Source organism: Mirounga angustirostris, unplaced genomic scaffold, assembly GCF_029215605.1.
Source record: "Mirounga angustirostris isolate CCGP_5_RB_7025 unplaced genomic scaffold, mMirAng1.0.hap1 SCAF_5, whole genome shotgun sequence".
Lineage (NCBI taxonomy): Eukaryota > Metazoa > Chordata > Mammalia > Carnivora > Phocidae > Mirounga > Mirounga angustirostris.
Window position 1 is genome coordinate 151,597,791 of NW_026991713.1, and position 16,268 is coordinate 151,614,058.

Here is a 16,268-nt window from a genome sequence, read left to right on the forward strand (position 1 = left end):
TCTTTAAAAAAATTAAAAGGAAATAAAATAGGGTATATAAATAGAAGAGGGAGAGAATGAGAATAGGTTTGGATGTGTCAGAGAAGGAGGAAAAGAAGCAAGGAGGGCTGAGTTCCTTGGGGTCAGAGATGGTACCTCTGGCTGAGGTCCCCGGTGACCCCCTGCTTCTGGGACACTGCTTGGGAGCTCAGGATGTTTTGCAGGGCAATATTCAGTGAGGTCCCTCCAGCCTCACTTCTCATTCACGAAAGGCTTCACATTTCAACTTCTGGATTTGTCTCCTAAGTGACATGACAGCCTATTGTGTGCGTTGCAAGGGTGAATTCCTTGCATGTAAATATTTAACATACACCGCCCTCTCGGTAACTGGAATTTGGTATCCCTTCTTTCACCTTTCCTTTTCTTCCCATCTCTACCAACCTTTTTTTTCTTTTTGAGATATAATTCACATACCACAGAATTCACCCCCCAAAGAACCGCACACCCAGTCACTTCGCACCCCCCCCCCGCCCCCCAACGCCCAGTCTCTGACAACCACCAGTCTACTTTCTGTCGCTACGCATTAGCCTATTCTGGACTTTTCACGGAAATGGATCATGCATTCCGTGGACCGGCCACATTTCAAAGGCTCAGCCCCACAGTGGCTAGTGGCCAGGGGATTGGACGGCGCGGACTGGGTGTGCGCGGGGCGCCCAATGGCTCCGGAGCATCTGGGAAGACAGGTGCAGGTGGCGGAGGCGGCGCGGAGGGCCGGGCCGGCGGGCGGGCGTGGCCCGGGGAGCGGGCGCCGCGGTCGCTGGCGGGCGCCCCCCGCGCGGGCATGGCGGGCTGGTGGCCGGCGCTTCTGCGCGCGGCCCGGCGCTACCCGTGGCCCACGAACGTGCTGCTCTACGCGGCGCTCTTCTCCGCCGGCGACGCGCTGCAGCAGCGGCTGCGGGGCGGTCCGGCCGACTGGCAGCAGACGCGGCGCGTGGCCACCGTGGCCGTGACCTTCCACGCCAACTTCAACTACGTGTGGCTGCGTCTGCTGGAGCGCGCGCTGCCCGGCCGTGCGCCGCGCACCGTGCTGGCCAAGGTGCTGTGCGACCAGGCGATAGGCGGGCCCGTGGCCGTCTCGGCCTTCTATGCCGGTGAGGGGCTGGGGCGGGGAGCAGGGGCCAGGGCGAGATCCGCTGAGGGGGCCAAAGGATCCAAGGTTGGGGGGCGGGGTGGCACTGGAGGCAGGGGCTGACGGCTCCCGGGGCTGGGGGCTGCAGGAGGCAGGGATGGAGCGGGACCCCAACCAGGGCTGGAAGCCATGGGGTGGGGGCGGGGGCAGGATTTCAGGGGGTCTCCTGAGAGGGCCAGGGTCGAGGTGCCAGAGCTGAGAAGTCTGGGAACCGAAGATTAAGTGGGAGAAGCTGGAAAGGCGGGGGATGTGAAGGGGCCAGGGGCCTGGATCGCAGTTGGGACGCCCGGGTTGAGTACAGTCGGGCTGGAGGTTTCAGGGGGGGCCTGGGGCGTCGGCTGGAACTGGAGGGAGGCAGGACTGGGGTCCATTTCCCCCATGGAAAAGGTCCACTTGAGTGTCGAGGCGATCACAGCCCGTGGGCGTGGCGGCTGCCACCCCTATATCGCAGTTGTGGGACTGGGCTGTCGTGGGACCGGGCTGTCCTGCTCCCGGGAAAATCCCCGCCTGGAGCGATGGGCTTCCGGACCACGGGCAGACACTGCTTTCCGACACACCAACTAAATGCGAGGGGCCGCGGGGCCATGGGAGCCAGACCCGCTGGAACCTGAGGTAGGAACAGATTCCCCCAGAAACTTCGTGCTCAAGGCCTTAGTCCTGCTTCGGTAACAAGATGTTCCTTTGGGGTTCCCATTCCTCTGTGAAAAGCCAAGAAAATGTGAGTGGGCCTTGGACCCTGCCTTGGAGAACTCTGCGTGTGAAAGTCGTGGGAGGTCCCTCCTCAGAAAATCGCCCTGAGGCCAAAGGCCGGACTTCAGGAATCTTCCTTAAGGGCCTTAAATACCAAAAACAATGGCAGGGGCTCTGTAGCCTCCGTCCTCCTAGCAGTTTCCATAGCCTGCAAGGGAGAAAGGGTGGGGGACCATCAGCAATTCCCCAAGAAAATCCAGGGGTCCTGGGCCTGGCATTTAGGGATTTAGAAGGTCTAGAGAAGACCCGAGAAGGTCTTTTATTCCGTGGCTGCTGGTGCCTTCTAAACCAGGTCAGGGAGGTCACGTCAGCGCCTTGAAGAAACCTACACTGCCCTCTGGATCTTATTTTGGGCAGCCAGATCCGGTTCCTTTCCTCACAAAGTCCACAGGAGGCATGAAGGACCTGGTTGCCTGTTGTAGTCTCAGCCAACTGCAGGGCCAGTGGAGTCAGGGAAATAAAGGACCTGGGGGGCGGGCTGCCAGGTGCCTGGTCCCAAGGTGTGACTTCCAGGCCACATCTGCAAAGGGGCTCCTCGGGTCCATTAAGGCAATTGCCTTGAGCCCCGGTGACCTAGGGGACCTAGGGGCTGGGCCTTTGGGAACCGTGTTTCCATTTACTCCTCAAACAACCCAGTGAGGCAGATCCTCTTTGTTATTCCCGTGTTACGGATAACAAAACTGAGTCTCAAAGGAGGTTAAGTGACTCGCCTGAAGACAACATAACCCATGCCAGGTTCTTAATCTTGAGTGTTGTCCTTTTGTCTGAAGCCAGAAAGGGGCTGCTGCAGAAACGGGGCCCCAGGGGGGCCTATGATTTAAGCCTGAGGCTCCTGACACGGATTCCGACCCAGATGGCTGCTTTGTTTTGATTTTTAGATTTCTGGCCCAATTTCCCTCTCCTCGTGTGAAAATGAAGGGGGGCAGGTTGGGTTGGATATTTGTTCAAGGCATTTCCAACTTGGAAATTGCGTATATCATATGATCCTTTGTGCTGGGGCCACCTTGGGGAGCTCAGATTGTGATGGGGAGGTCTGGCTCGGAATCCACACCTCGGTTGGACTTGGTCCGATATTAACCTCCCCAAGCTTCGTTTCCACCTCTGTAACTCCCAACCTCAGTGGATTGTTTGGGTTTCGGGGGGCGGGGGACACGGGTGTCCAATGAAATAAGGCACATAAAGTGCTTAGCGCTTAATTAGTGCTTGGTAAGTGGCACCCGATATTACCAATATGCGCCTGGGTATTCTTGTATATCCTGTTCTAAGAATCCCTTGCAATTGACTAAAAAACCCTCTTATTCCCCCTTCCTCCTAATCGGATTTGAAGGAGACTTTTTAAAACCCTTTTATTTTTACTCCTTCCTAAAATAGGAGGATTTTTGTCTTTGCTCCCTGAATTTCCTTTCAGGGTTGTTGAACATACAAAGTTTTCAGAGTGTTTTTAGAAAGCCTGAATTGGTGTTCTGCTTTCAAATTCTGATTGGAATAATTCTGATTAGAATGCTGATGGGAACTTGGTAGTTGCCAGAATACCCAGGGTCCATCAGCCTTTTTCTTTTTAAAAAGAAGGAAAGTAAATCTTTTAAAAATTTATTTACTTATTTATTTAAAGATTTTATTTATTCATTTGAGAAAGAGAGAGCGAGTTCGAGCTAGAGTACAGGCCAGGGGGAGGGGCAGAGGGAGTGGGAGAAGCAGACTCCCCACTGAGCAGGGAGCCCAGATGTGGGACTCGATCCCAGGACCCTGGATCATGACCTGAGCCAAAGGCAGATGCTTAACCAACTGAGCCATACAGGCACCCCTAAATTTTTAAGATTTTTAAACATTTTACAAGAAGTTTGGAAGGCAGAGAAGAAAAGTCACTGATCGTCCTGCTATCTGAATGCTGTGAATTCTCTTACAATTTATATATATATATAATACAATTTATATATATATATCTTTCTGCTATCACTTTTATACTGCTATTTTCACTTCATATTTATCATTCCTTTAAGATTTATCTAGTTTTTAAAAATTCTATTTATTTTTTAAAAAGATTTATCTAGTTTGAGAATGGAAGTCATGTTTTCACTGTTAGGTTGGAAGGGACATAATGAATGAGAGATACTGGTGGGTACTCTGCATATTAGAAGAGAAAACTTGAACTGTTATACAGTTTTCTTCCTACTGAATCTTGCAAAATTCCTGTGGTGTGTGTTTTTACAAATAGGTATGAGTATTCTCCAGGAAAAGGATGACATATTTTTGGACCTGAAACAGAAATTTTGGAATACGTACAAGGTAAGACAGACTTTTGAAAAGGTAACCAAGATCTTTTAGTATATTTTGTAACATTAAATACATTTTAAGAAAACTATTCTTAAGTTAGGGCTCCAGTTGGTTGGCACAAGGGTATAGTATTTTTTTTTTTTGAAGATTTTATTTACTTATTTGACAGAGAGAGACACAGCGAGAGAGGGAACGCAAGCAGGGGGAATGGGAGAGGGAGAAGCAGGCTTCCCATGGAGCAGGGAGCCCGATGCGGGGCTCGATCCCAGGACCCTGGGACCATGACCTGAGCTGAAGGTAGCCACTTAGCGACTGAGCCACCCAGGCGCCCCAAGGCTATAGTATTTTGACTGCAAGATCTTAAATTTGTTTCGAAAGAGAAATGAGAAGCAGCTTTAAGAGTGTCTATACGTTAGGAGCGTCTATACACAAGTGTCTGAGTTTTAGTCAATGTTCGCAATGATTCCTGTTTTTTAAATTTACTCTTATTAGTGATTACAGTTTACTTAGTGAATTTTGGAGCCAAAGAGGTTATTGCAGAATAGGAAAAGTAGAACGTTGAGTGATGAATGGAATCACTCTGGAGCCAATGTTCCCAGGTGTACATTCTGCTGAGTCCTTGTGAAGGATAATGTTTCCCAAGATTATGTCCAGGCTTAAAGTAAGTCACCTGTTGTACTGTTGGCTCAATGCAAATATACACACCCCTGTCCAACAAATATTTATTAGCTTATTCAATGAAGATTTATTGAGCAGTATCCGTAAAGCCTGGCAAAATCAGGGGTGCTTTCCATTTCTGGCCTAGATGATGCTTGATTTTACTAATCCCAGTGAAGTGACTTTTCAGGATTGCCCAATATACACAGACTGGCCTTGGGCTTCACATGTACTTAATTCCCAAGCCACGCCGGCTATTGCCCGTACTGTTTTTGGCATTTTCTATTGAGTGACACTGAGCCCCAGAATCAGCATTGCCCACTTGATGGTTGGAGGCAGATGATAGGGAGTGTGGAAGCCACATGCTCAGGGACAGTCCTTCTTCCTTTTCAGGGGAAAGAGTATTCGGAACTTGTTACTTCTCTTGGGGCAGAAATTGTGAGCCCGTTGCGACATCCAAATGTAATTTTCTTCTACTTTAGTTTGGAAAAAGGAATAAGTTTTCCCATTGTGTCATGGATCCTGTGGAGGTGTAGACATTTAACATTAAAAAAAGAGCAAGCGGGGTGCCTGGGTGGCTCAGTTGGTTAAGCGACTGCCTTCAGCTCAGGTCGTGATCCTGGAGTCCCGGGATCGAGTCCCGCATCGGGCTCCCTGCTCAGCGGGGAGTCTGCTTCTCCCTCTGACCCTCCTCCCTCTCATGCTCTCTCTCTTATCATTCTCTCTCTCAATAAATAAATAAAAATCTTTAAAAAAATTAAAAAAAAAAGAGCAAGCGAGCAGAATTGGGGAAGAAACGGGCTTTAAGCAGGGACTTGCAGATGCTTCAGATTCTCCTCCCTTAATGAAGACACACAGGCCACCTTTGTTGGGTGTTGAACGCATGCCAAGGATCCTGAATGTCAGTAATGGTGCCAGGAGAAACCAGCTAGAGAGTTATTGTAACCAAGTTCACATAAGAAACGGGGAATGGGAATAGGAATGATTGGAGAGCTATTTAGGAGGTAGAATTGGTAGCTCTGGCTGAATAATTGGTGATTGGGGTAATGGGCAAGGACACATCTAGGATGACCCACAGGTTTCTGGTTTGAATAACTGCGTGAGTGGTGGCCCGTCACTTGAGATACGCCATAGCGAGCTGATTGGAAAAAAAAAATGAGTTCAGTTTGAGAAATGTTGAATTCTAGATACCTTTAGAATATCCAAAGGGAGGGGCACCTGGGTGGCTCAGTCAGTTAAGCATCTACCTTTGGCTTGGGTCATGATCCCAGGGTCCTGGGATCGAGTCTGGCATTGGGCTACCTGCTCAGCAGAGAGTCTGCTTATCCCTCTCCCTCTGCCCCTCCCCACTTCTTGTGCTCTCTCTCGCTCTTTTTCTCTCAAATAAATATATAAAATCTTAAAAAAAAAAAATAGAAGCTCTAAAGGGAGATTTCCAAGTGCACAGAGGAGAGCCCAGAGCTAGGGATATTAGATATGGAAGAAACTGGGTTAAAACCAGGTTCTTGAGTCAACTTGATCAATGAAACCAAGAGCACAAACTGTAGGTGTCCGAAAACAAGAAGCAGCCAAAAAGAATCTGTCACAAAAGGCTTTCTTGTAGCCCAAAGGATTTGTAAGAGTAGAATAGCTTTTTTTTTCCTTAGAAACTTCACTCAATATATGTCTTTAAGAAGCCAGAAATTTTGTAAATTTCCTATGTCTAGAAAATGGGGTCCTTCAGTTCCCCTGCCCGATCCAACTTCTTTGGATGAAGGTAGAAAGGACATGCCTAGTTTATTTGTTGTTGACATGTAGGTACTATTTGAGTTTTTGATTGGTTTGTTTTTGTGCAGAAGGCATGCAATTTCTGTCTCTTTCCACCAGCTATGGTAAGGGGACTCAGGTATGTTACCTCTTAGAAATTTATCTGATAATTACATTCATCTCCTTTATAGTTTTTGAAAACTTTAATTTGGAAATAATTTCAAACTGATGGAAAAGTAACAAGAATAGTTCAAAGAATACCCTTTACCCATAGTCACCCATAGTTAATATTTTGCCCATTTGTTTTATTATTTCCTGGCTTGATCTGTCTATATCCATCCATCTTTCTGTCTGTTTCTTTGAAGCATTGGAGAGTAAGTTGCACACAGAATTACCCTTTACCCTTAGATACTTAAGTTCTATTTTCTAAGAATAAATAAGTTATTTTATGTAACTACAGCAGAGTTAGCAACTTCAATACATTTAACAATGGTAATGAGCCTTTCAGCTCATCCACTATCCTTCTGCCATGTTTGTCAATCGACTCTCTGATGGTCTTTATAGCATTTCTGTTTCTTTTAGTACAGGATCCAGTCTAGGGTCAGGTAGTGCATTTAGTTGCCATGTCTCTTTAGTCTCCATTAATTGGGAACTTTTCCTCAGCCTTCTTTTACCTGTTATAACACTAATATATATTTTTTAAATTTTACTTATTTTTGAGAGAGAGAGATGACAGAGAGAGAATGAGAGGGGTGAGGGTCAGAGGGAGAAGCAGACTCCCGGCTAAGCAGGGAGCCTGATGTGGGACTTGATCCTGGGACTCCAGGATCATGACCTGAGCCGAAGGCAGTCGCTTAACCAACTGAGCCACCCAGGCGCCCCAACACTAATATTTTTGAAGAATACAGTTCTGTTCTCCCTCCCCCAAACAACAACAACAACAACAACAAAGCATTCCCTTTTTGGGGGGCATTTTGTAATCCATAAGAATGTCAGCTAAACTTAATCTATAGCAAGAAATAGTAGAATATATTATTTGCCTTAAATCTTTTTTTATTTTTTATTTTTTATTTTTTTATTTTTATTTATTTATTTATTTTTAAAGATTTTATTTATTTATTTGACACACAGAGAAAAAGCACAAGTGGGCAGAGAGGCAGGCAGAGAGAGAGGCAGAAGCAGGCTCTCCACTGAGCAGGGAGCCCGATGCGGGACTCGATCCTGGGACTCCAGGATCATGACCTGAGCCGAAGGCAGTCGCTTAACCAACTGAGCCACCCAGGCGCCCTAAATCTTTTTTTAATAAAAAAAATCAAACATTTTAGATAAAATTAGAGTCACCTCTGGCTCTTATTGCTTGAAATAGTAGAAGATATTATTATTACTTTTTAAAAAGATTTTATTTATTTATTTGAGGGGGGGAAACAAGCGGGGAGGGGGGGAGGGGCAGAGGGAGAGGGAGAAGCAGACTGCCTGCTGAGCAGGGAGCCCTACAACCATGCAGGGCTTGATCCCAGAACCCTGGGATCATGACCCGAGCCGAAGGCAGTTAACTGATGAGCCACCCGGACACCCCCCAGCAGAACATATTATTAACAAATCATTCCATGAAGAATGATAAATTTAAAACTTTACTGATGATCCTTTTATAAATATATTCCTGTAGCTTTTGCTTGGGCTAACAGGAAAACCACAGTGTACACATAGAGGCTGTTTTGAAAGCAACTGTTTAACAGAAATGGTGCTGATTCTGGTAGCCTTTTCATTCTGGATCTGTAATATGACTACTATAATTGCCTCTCACCTCAAAGCTTGTTGCACTGCTCCTACCCTCTTCTATTGGAGAGCTTTAAGGAGTCTGATTTAATCGGCTTAGTCTGAAATACAATCCCGCCTCTGCATTCTATCTGCCTGGTATTTCTTAATCTCTGGGATTGTTTCTGTGTGTGTGATTAAAAGGCATTCTAGGGGCGCCTGGGTGGCTCAGTCATTAAGTGTCTGCCTTCGGCTCGGGTCATGATCCCAGGGTCCTGGGATCGAGCCCCGCGTCGGGCTCCCTGCTCTGCGGGAAGCCTGCTTCTCCCTCTCCTGCTCCCCCTGCTTGCGTTCCCTCTCTCACTGTGTCTCTCTCTGTCAAATAAATAAATACAATCTTTAAAAATAAAATAAAATAAAATAAAATAAAATAAAATAAAATAAAATAAAATAAAATAAAAGGCGTTCTCATTGAGTTTTTCTGTATTCCAGAGCGGTCTGATGTACTGGCCTTTTGCGCAGGTGAGTTTCTAGAACTACTCAGAATGCTAATTGATGGCTGTGGTTGGCAGGGAACCCTAGCGCACTCTTTCTTTCTGTTACAGCTGACCAACTTCGTCCTGGTTCCTGTTCACTGGAGGACAGCTTACACTGGACTCTGTGCTTTTCTGTGGGCCACCTTCCTTTGCTTTTCACAACAGAGTGGCGATGGCACATTCCAGTCGGCTTTCGCCTTCCTTCACGTAAAGGAGGCCAGTGTGCTTGAAAGCCCCCCCGAGAAATGAGAAGCCAAGGACTCCCTGACAATGACAATTTTCTTTTTCTTTCTTCTTTTTTTTTTTTTTTTTTAAGATTTTATTTATTTATTTATTCATGAGAGACAGAGAGAGAGAGAAGCAGAGGGAGAAGCAGGCTCCCAAGGAGCAGGGAGCCCGATGCGGGACTCTATCCCAGGACCCTGGGATCATGACCTGAGCCGAAGGCAGACGCTTAACCGTCTGAGCCACCCAGGCCCCCTCTTCTTCTTTTTTTAATGCAGTGGATTGCCTGCCGATAAGAGAGTCTATTTATCAGTTATGTGCTCCATTTTGGAGAACGACTCTTGCATAGACTCTGTTGTTTCATTATCCAGGAATACTTCAAATTTTATCCAAACCTTTTTTTTCCCCATTCTGGCCTGAAAGTCTCACTTCTCTAATATTTTTACTCCTCTAATTCTTTGGTTAATACTGGTAACAGCGACACCATGGCATTTTGCGGTAATTCCGATTTCTATGTTGATATTTTAATGCCGGTCGATTTAAAGAACCTGTTTTGATCATTTACATTTCACATCTAAAATCTCAGGTTATCCCCCCAAACACTTTTCGGTCAGTTTAACTTTTATACCAAAAGTAGTCCTTAGAGTAAATTTCTATTTACATAGAGCTCAATCGAGGAGAAGATTGAATAACCGAATTTTTTTTCCTTGAAATACTTTATATAATAATCTATTGTGACACTGACACTGGGTTCCTTAAGTACATTTTATGCCCATCAAAAAAAATAATTGTATCTGATTGGCGTTTCCTGTATGGAATGTATTTTGCAGATATCTTCTACTTTTGTAATTTAGAAGTTAAGCACTTTTTAGTTAACGTGTTCTAGTTTTGAGCCTATTCAATTGACTGAAGGACCCCATTTTCTAGACATAGGAAATTTACAAAATTTCTGGCTTCTTTAAGACATATATTGAGTGAAGTTTCTAAGAAAATGAACAATTTATCTTCCTCTGGAAGGAAAAACTCTGTTCCTTAGATTTACAGGGAACAGAGTTACCCCAAATTTCACATTGAGGTTATATTTTTAAAAATCAATGCTATCCAAGGGTGCCCGGGTGGCTCAGTTGTTTGGGCATCTGATTCTTGATCTTGGCTCAGGTCTTGATCGCCCGGTCATGAGTTTGAGCCCCAAGTTGGGCCCCACGATGGGTGCGGAGCCTACTTAAAAAAAAAACCCAAAAACAATGCTTTCCAATAAATCTTTATCAGTAATCTTTAAGCTAGACATGAGAACCTTGATCCAGACTTTCAGATTTACTCAGTTTGTCTAACCTCAAAACCAGGGGGTCTAAAAATGATATGACTATCTCAAGAAGTTTCAGCAAACTTCACCTAAGAATTGTACCACCATGCTACTGCTTCCAGTGGAGTCTTGTACAAATTTTAAGATGGGAAGCACTGAAATGTTAGTAATACATTCATCTTGCGCATTTGTATTTAAGATTAATTTAAGAAGGTATCCTTAAATTTTTTATGCACATAATTCATAATATGAATTTATGTAGCTCGTAAGTATATAATGTCTAAGTATGTGATTTATTTGAATTTAATTGGTATTAAAATATTTTACATTATTGGGACAATAGGAAATTTCTAGATAGCTTCTAAAATAATTTGTTACCTACATTGTTTTGAAAGTCGCTAATGCAACGGAAAAGCTATTTCATAATACCTAAGACAAATTTGGTCATTAAAAAAGTGTATCCTTAAAAAAAAATAAAAATAAATATAAAAAAATTTAAAAAATAGAAAAGTGTATCTTGAGTAACCATGCAAAAGTACTATCTGGCAATCTCTTAGATGAACTTCAACATTACTTTTAGGATGGAAGAGCAGTGTTTGCCTTTTGTATCAAAGTCATTGGGAAAACAGACCTTGTTTATACTGTCAAGGGGAAAAAGGCTTATTATTCATAAACGATCAAATCTTCATAAATCTTTACCTGATCATGTGTTGCTCTGTGCTGTAGAGAATATATAACATGTATTCTCCACATTTTTGCAAGTAATATACTTATGATTTTTATGCAGTAGTACTTTTGTGTTTTCGTGTGAGAAATGGAAGGTATTCCAAGTAACACAATGTTTGTCAAAATTTTAAAATGCTGCCAATCTTGATAAAACGCACTCTGAACCTTCCCGGGTTTGGAACCGAGCAGGGGACCCCCACCCTTCCTCCAGATTTTCCTATTCCGTAAGGTGTCTTTAACTTGGTTGCGTGTTGCTTCACCATGTTCTTCTGGCCCCTGTGCTTCCTCAGGCGAAGGCAAAAACCTGTCATTCATTTCCCTTAAAAGAGTTGAGACAGACTGGATTTTCAAAAACAACTCTACCTAATACGTAGAAAACAAAAGGGAAATTTGAAAGGGGAATTTGAGAAATGTCAAAAGCATTTTTAGAAAAATTTTAAACATTTTTTAAAAATTTAAATTCAATTAACATTTAATGTATTATTGGTTTCAGAGGTAGATGTCAGTGATTCATCAGTCTTTTATAATACCCAGTGCTCATCACATCACGTGCCCTCCTTCATGTCCATCACCCAGTTATCCCCTCTCCCCACCCCTTTCCCCTCCAGCAACCCTCAGTTTTCTTCCTATGATTAAGAGTCTCTTATGGTTTGTCTCCCTCTCTGATTTCGTCTTGTTTTATTTTTTCCTCTCTTCTCCTATGATCCTCTGTTTCAAAAGCATTTTTTTAGAAAAGGCTTACAGGATGCCGAATTCTGATCTTCTCATGAGTTAGCTTGAACTCAGGGATCACAAATCCTGTCCTAGGTCCAGGCTTTTGGGCAAGCTACCCTGTGGCTCAAATAGCATCTCCCAGCATTCCTTTTTTCTGACTCCCTGATTGTCACTGATAACACCATTGACCACCACCACCAGGGAGGCTGTCTTCTTGGCCCTGCTACTATTACAATTAAGAGTGCCCCAGTCCCATCTTATTGGATGCCTGGCTTCCATTTACAGGCTCGGAAATAGGCCTCTTACTTAGATAACTTAGAAACAATTTCTCAATCCAGGGGAGATCTTTCCTTCCACACAAATGGATGTGACCATTTTTATCATCCACCAGTATAACCGTAACAAATAAAATAACCATAACCCTAGCCTTTATGTAAATAATCAACAAATGTTATTAAATGGCCAGTGTAGGGATGTAAAGAAGATAAACAACATGACGATAACTGTGTGGAAAGAATCATGGTCCACTTGGGAATAGAAGTAAAAACATTGATAATCAAGTTCTCAGGACATTTAGTCCAATTCATCATTCACTGCTTGAGCAGTGCCTGTGATAAGTGGTCGATGGAAAGCATGGATGTTACCCAAGCAAAACCACCCAGCCATAGGTTAGTGGCATAAGGAGTAGGTACTTTGAAATTTATGGTGCTTTGGGTAATCAAGAAAGGCTTCCTGGAGGAGATGCCTAAGCTGGGTCCTGAAGGATGGAAAGTCACAAGACTAAAGGTCTGTAAAGTGGAATGGGGATGGAGGATCAGATGAGATGAGATGAGATCTTGAAAGACAAAGCCAAGAAAAGGCCTTTAAGTTCTAACATAGAGGGACATTTCCATCAACCATTCCTCAACTTTGGATAATGTAAATGCTCCTAGCCAGCTAAAAAAAAAAAAAAAAAAAAAATCATGCATGATCTGCAACTTCTCGGTCTTTTTCATTTGTAGGAAAATTAATAAAAGTGATTACTTTACTTTTTATCTATATCATAGTTGGGTGAGGCAGAATTAGGCAATGTGAGAGTTTGCATATGTTTAAAATGTTCCAATACCAAGTTTGAGAGAAGCATGCGAAAATATTTTCCTTGGATTCTGTGCAGTAGGTGATTCGGTAGACAAAGTAATTGATTTTTTTTCCCTAAAGATTTATTTATTTATTTGACAGAGGGGGTGGGGGAGGGGCAGAGGGAGAGGGAGAGAGGATCTCAAGCAGACTTCCGCCGAGCGCTGAGCCCAACGCAGGGCTCGATATCACGACCCTGAGATCATGACCTGAGCCGAAATCAAGAGTCAGATGCTTAACTGACTGAGCCACAAAGGTGCCCCCAAAGCAATTAATTATTTACCCACTATACAGTTAGTGAATTTTGCCTTTAGGGGGTCATACAAATGAAGGATGTTTCAGGAAAACTTTTTCTCATTTGTATGGATGCTTTTGGGACCAAAATAAAAACGGTTTCATGACCAGAAGGTATAGATTTGGGTATAGTTCAAAGAGGAAAACATTTTCACATTCTAGGACTTCATTAATAATTATAATTTTGGTTCTTTAATACTTTGAAGAAAAATGTATTTCATTTCTCTCACAGTAAAATCTGTAGATAAAGAGATTTAACTTTGGTATTTGAGGTTGTATCTAAATAGGACCCCAGATCAACTATGTTAACCACAACCACCAAATTAAAGGCAGGTAGTCTCTTCAATTGAGGTACATTACCCAGAACTACAATTTCTAACTCATGTATCATTGCTTGATACTTTGTTTACTGTTCTTCTTCCAAGGATTGTCATCCCCTAGAATTTGTTCGAAGCTTTCAAAAAATATTTTTCCCTGTGTGGGCAATTTACTTTTATTTAGTTCAGTGGAATTTTACATGAATTTCTACAGAGCATGTGCCAAAACAAATTCTATCCAGAACACATGTAACATATTCTGGAGGCAGCTTTCATTTGGAAATTAGGTTCATCTTCTGAAAGTATTAGAATGTTAGTAGATTTTTGTGCCTGAAGATTTAGACTTTGCATTGGCCACATTCAATCTAGTTTTACCCATAATGTTTGGAATCTAAAGGAAACAAATCACAGAAAATCCAATTTAAAAACTATTGAAAGGGGCACCTGGGTGGCTCAGTTGGGTAAGCATCTGACTTTTTTTTTTTTAAGATTTTATTTATTTATTTGAGAGAGAAAGAATGAGACAGAGAGAGAGCATGAGAGGGGGAGGGTCAGAGGGAGAAGCAGACTCCCCGCTGAGCAGGGAGCCCGACGCAATGCAGGACTTGATCCCGGGACTCCAGGATCATGACCTGAGCCGAAGGCCGTTGCCCAACCAACTGAGCCACCCAGGCACCCCCCAGCATCTGACTCTTGATCTCAGCTCAGGTCTTGATCTCAGGGTTGTGAGTTCAAACCCCATGTTGGGCTCCACACAAGGCATGGAGTCTACTTAAAAAAAAAAAATTGAGAAACGTCCTTTTAATACTGTCAATGGCCACTAAGTGGAAGGGGAAATCTAGAGTTCAAAGATCAAGTATGTACTTGGAGTTTAAAGGTAATAGGAAGAGCTGTGAACAGTAGTCAACCCAGTGAACAGAAGAGAGGAATTAATAATTGAGTAACATTCTGGGTGTATATCGGTTCAGAGCTTTTCTTTTCCTAGTTCCCTTCCCCTCTGTAAGTCTGTCTTTCCTTAAATGAATCTTTAATTCATCCACATAGTCTTCTTTCTCTGTTGAATGGCCACATCAAACCCACTTCTGTCCTTCGACCTCTCCCCTCAACCATGACCACCACCCAAACACTCCAGGACAGAATCATTGTGATGAGGTTAGGGAGCAGAGCATTGAAGTGGCATGGCAGCCGTGCTTTTAGATCAGCTCTAAGGGAGAGTTTTGAAGTGAGTAAACATTCTGGAGGCAGCTTCCGTTTGCAATCAGGTTCATCTTCTGAAAGTATTAGGAGCTTAATGGATTCTTGTGCCCGAAGACTTCGACCTTGCATTGCCCATTTTCTTTTCAAAGCTGCTCTCTTTCCACTGGGTGCCCTTTCCCTGCCATCTCTCAGGCTGTAATGCTGTGTCTTCGAAATTAGTTCTTGTTTCCTATCCTTGCCTCTCAAAACTCCCATTCTCTTCATGTGGCTGATTTCAGCTAGATGTGGAGAAGTAGTTTATTAAACTAATTACTGAGATGTGGATGAGAGCCTTTCTGAGTTTTGTTGTTGCTGTTTTTTTAATTGCTAGCACAAATCTACGGACAGAATTTCAGGAACTATTGCTGGGGTGGGAAGGGGTGGAGAGAAGAGGATGTATTTTTGGCAGAAGTCTTCTGATACACTTTCTGTTATGCCGTCCACTTCCCACTGGCTTAGAAGCAGCCGAGCAATGATCATCACAATGTATTGTGAACTTTCCATAATGGGTGGTCATGATCTATTTGCATATTTGTGTTCCCTACCAGACCATGAGCTTCTGGAGGGAAGAATATATTTCTTTTTTTTTTTTAGATTTTATTTATTTGTGAGACAGAGAATGAGAGACAGAGAGCATGAGAGGGAGGAGGGTCAGAGGGAGAAGCAGACTCCCTGCCGAGCAGGGAGCCCGATGCGGGACTCGATCCCGGGACTCCAGGATCATGACTTGAGCCGAAGGCAGTCGCTTAACCAACTGAGCCACCCAGGCGCCCGGAAAAATATATTTCTTATTTCTATTTGTATCTGAAGTGTCCAGCACACAGTGGAAACTCTGTTGACGGTGTTAAATGAAGTAATGTAGTTGTGGATTTCTCATCTGTTGTTTTTTGTCGGTGCTGAGAAATCTGCACTGATCTCACTTTATTTTTTTAAAGATTGTTGTTTATTTATTTGAGAGAGAAAGAGAGGGAGCAGGGGGGAGGAGCAGAGGGAGAGGGAGAAGCAGACTCCCCGCTGAGCAGGGAGCCTGACTGGGAACAGGGTGTGGGGGGTTTGATCCCAGGACCCTGGGATCATGACCTGAGCCAAAGGCAGACACTGACTGAGCCACCCAGGTGCCCCTGGACTATTTTCACTTTCATTTTCATCCCCATATGCAGGCAGCTGTCCCCCCGTCTTAAGCTCAGCACAGCCCAGACCTTTACCTATTCCAACCCCAGCCTCAGACAGTTATGTTTTCTTAGGAATGTTTATGACTTGTGGGCTTTGGTTCCCCGTGGCCCAGCTTGCACATGTCCCTCAGAAAGGCACCTCTTCACACCTCTACAAGGCCGGATTGTTTGTTTTTGAGACTAGGTGGAATTATGGTAGTGGGACTCTCTCTGAATGACTGAGACACCTTTTGTAATGGTTAATTTTATGGGTCGACTGGGTCCTGGGAGGTCTAGATA

The 16,268-nt window shown here is 43.8% G+C and overlaps 1 protein-coding gene across 2 annotated transcripts; it reads left to right on the plus strand.

Moving 5' to 3' along the window:
* The first annotated feature begins 820 nt into the window (after window positions 1–820).
* MPV17L (MPV17 mitochondrial inner membrane protein like) lies at window positions 821–9,145 on the plus strand. 2 transcript variants are annotated; one of them, XM_045871780.3, is made up of 4 exons: window positions 821–1,130; window positions 4,134–4,204; window positions 8,843–8,872; window positions 8,956–9,145. In XM_045871780.3, exons 1-4 carry the CDS (start codon window positions 821–823, stop codon window positions 9,133–9,135), a joined length of 591 nt encoding a protein of 196 aa, XP_045727736.1. In that variant the 3' UTR covers window positions 9,136–9,145. The 2 variants fall into 2 exon arrangements, with proteins under 2 accessions (XP_045727736.1, XP_045727742.1); XM_045871786.3 differs by lacking the exon at window positions 4,134–4,204.
* The last annotated feature ends 7,123 nt before the right edge of the window (window positions 9,146–16,268 follow it).

Excerpts from the sequence above, each read along its gene's own strand:
- MPV17L (XM_045871780.3), top strand. The coding sequence starts at position 821 with ATGGCGGGCTGGTGGCCGGCGCTTCTGCGCGCGGCCCGGCGCTACCCG. Across the intron at positions 4,205-8,842 it reads AATTTTGGAATACGTACAAG|AGCGGTCTGATGTACTGGCC; the intron begins GTAAGACAGACT and ends TCTGTATTCCAG. Across the intron at positions 8,873-8,955 it reads TGTACTGGCCTTTTGCGCAG|CTGACCAACTTCGTCCTGGT; the intron begins GTGAGTTTCTAG and ends TTTCTGTTACAG.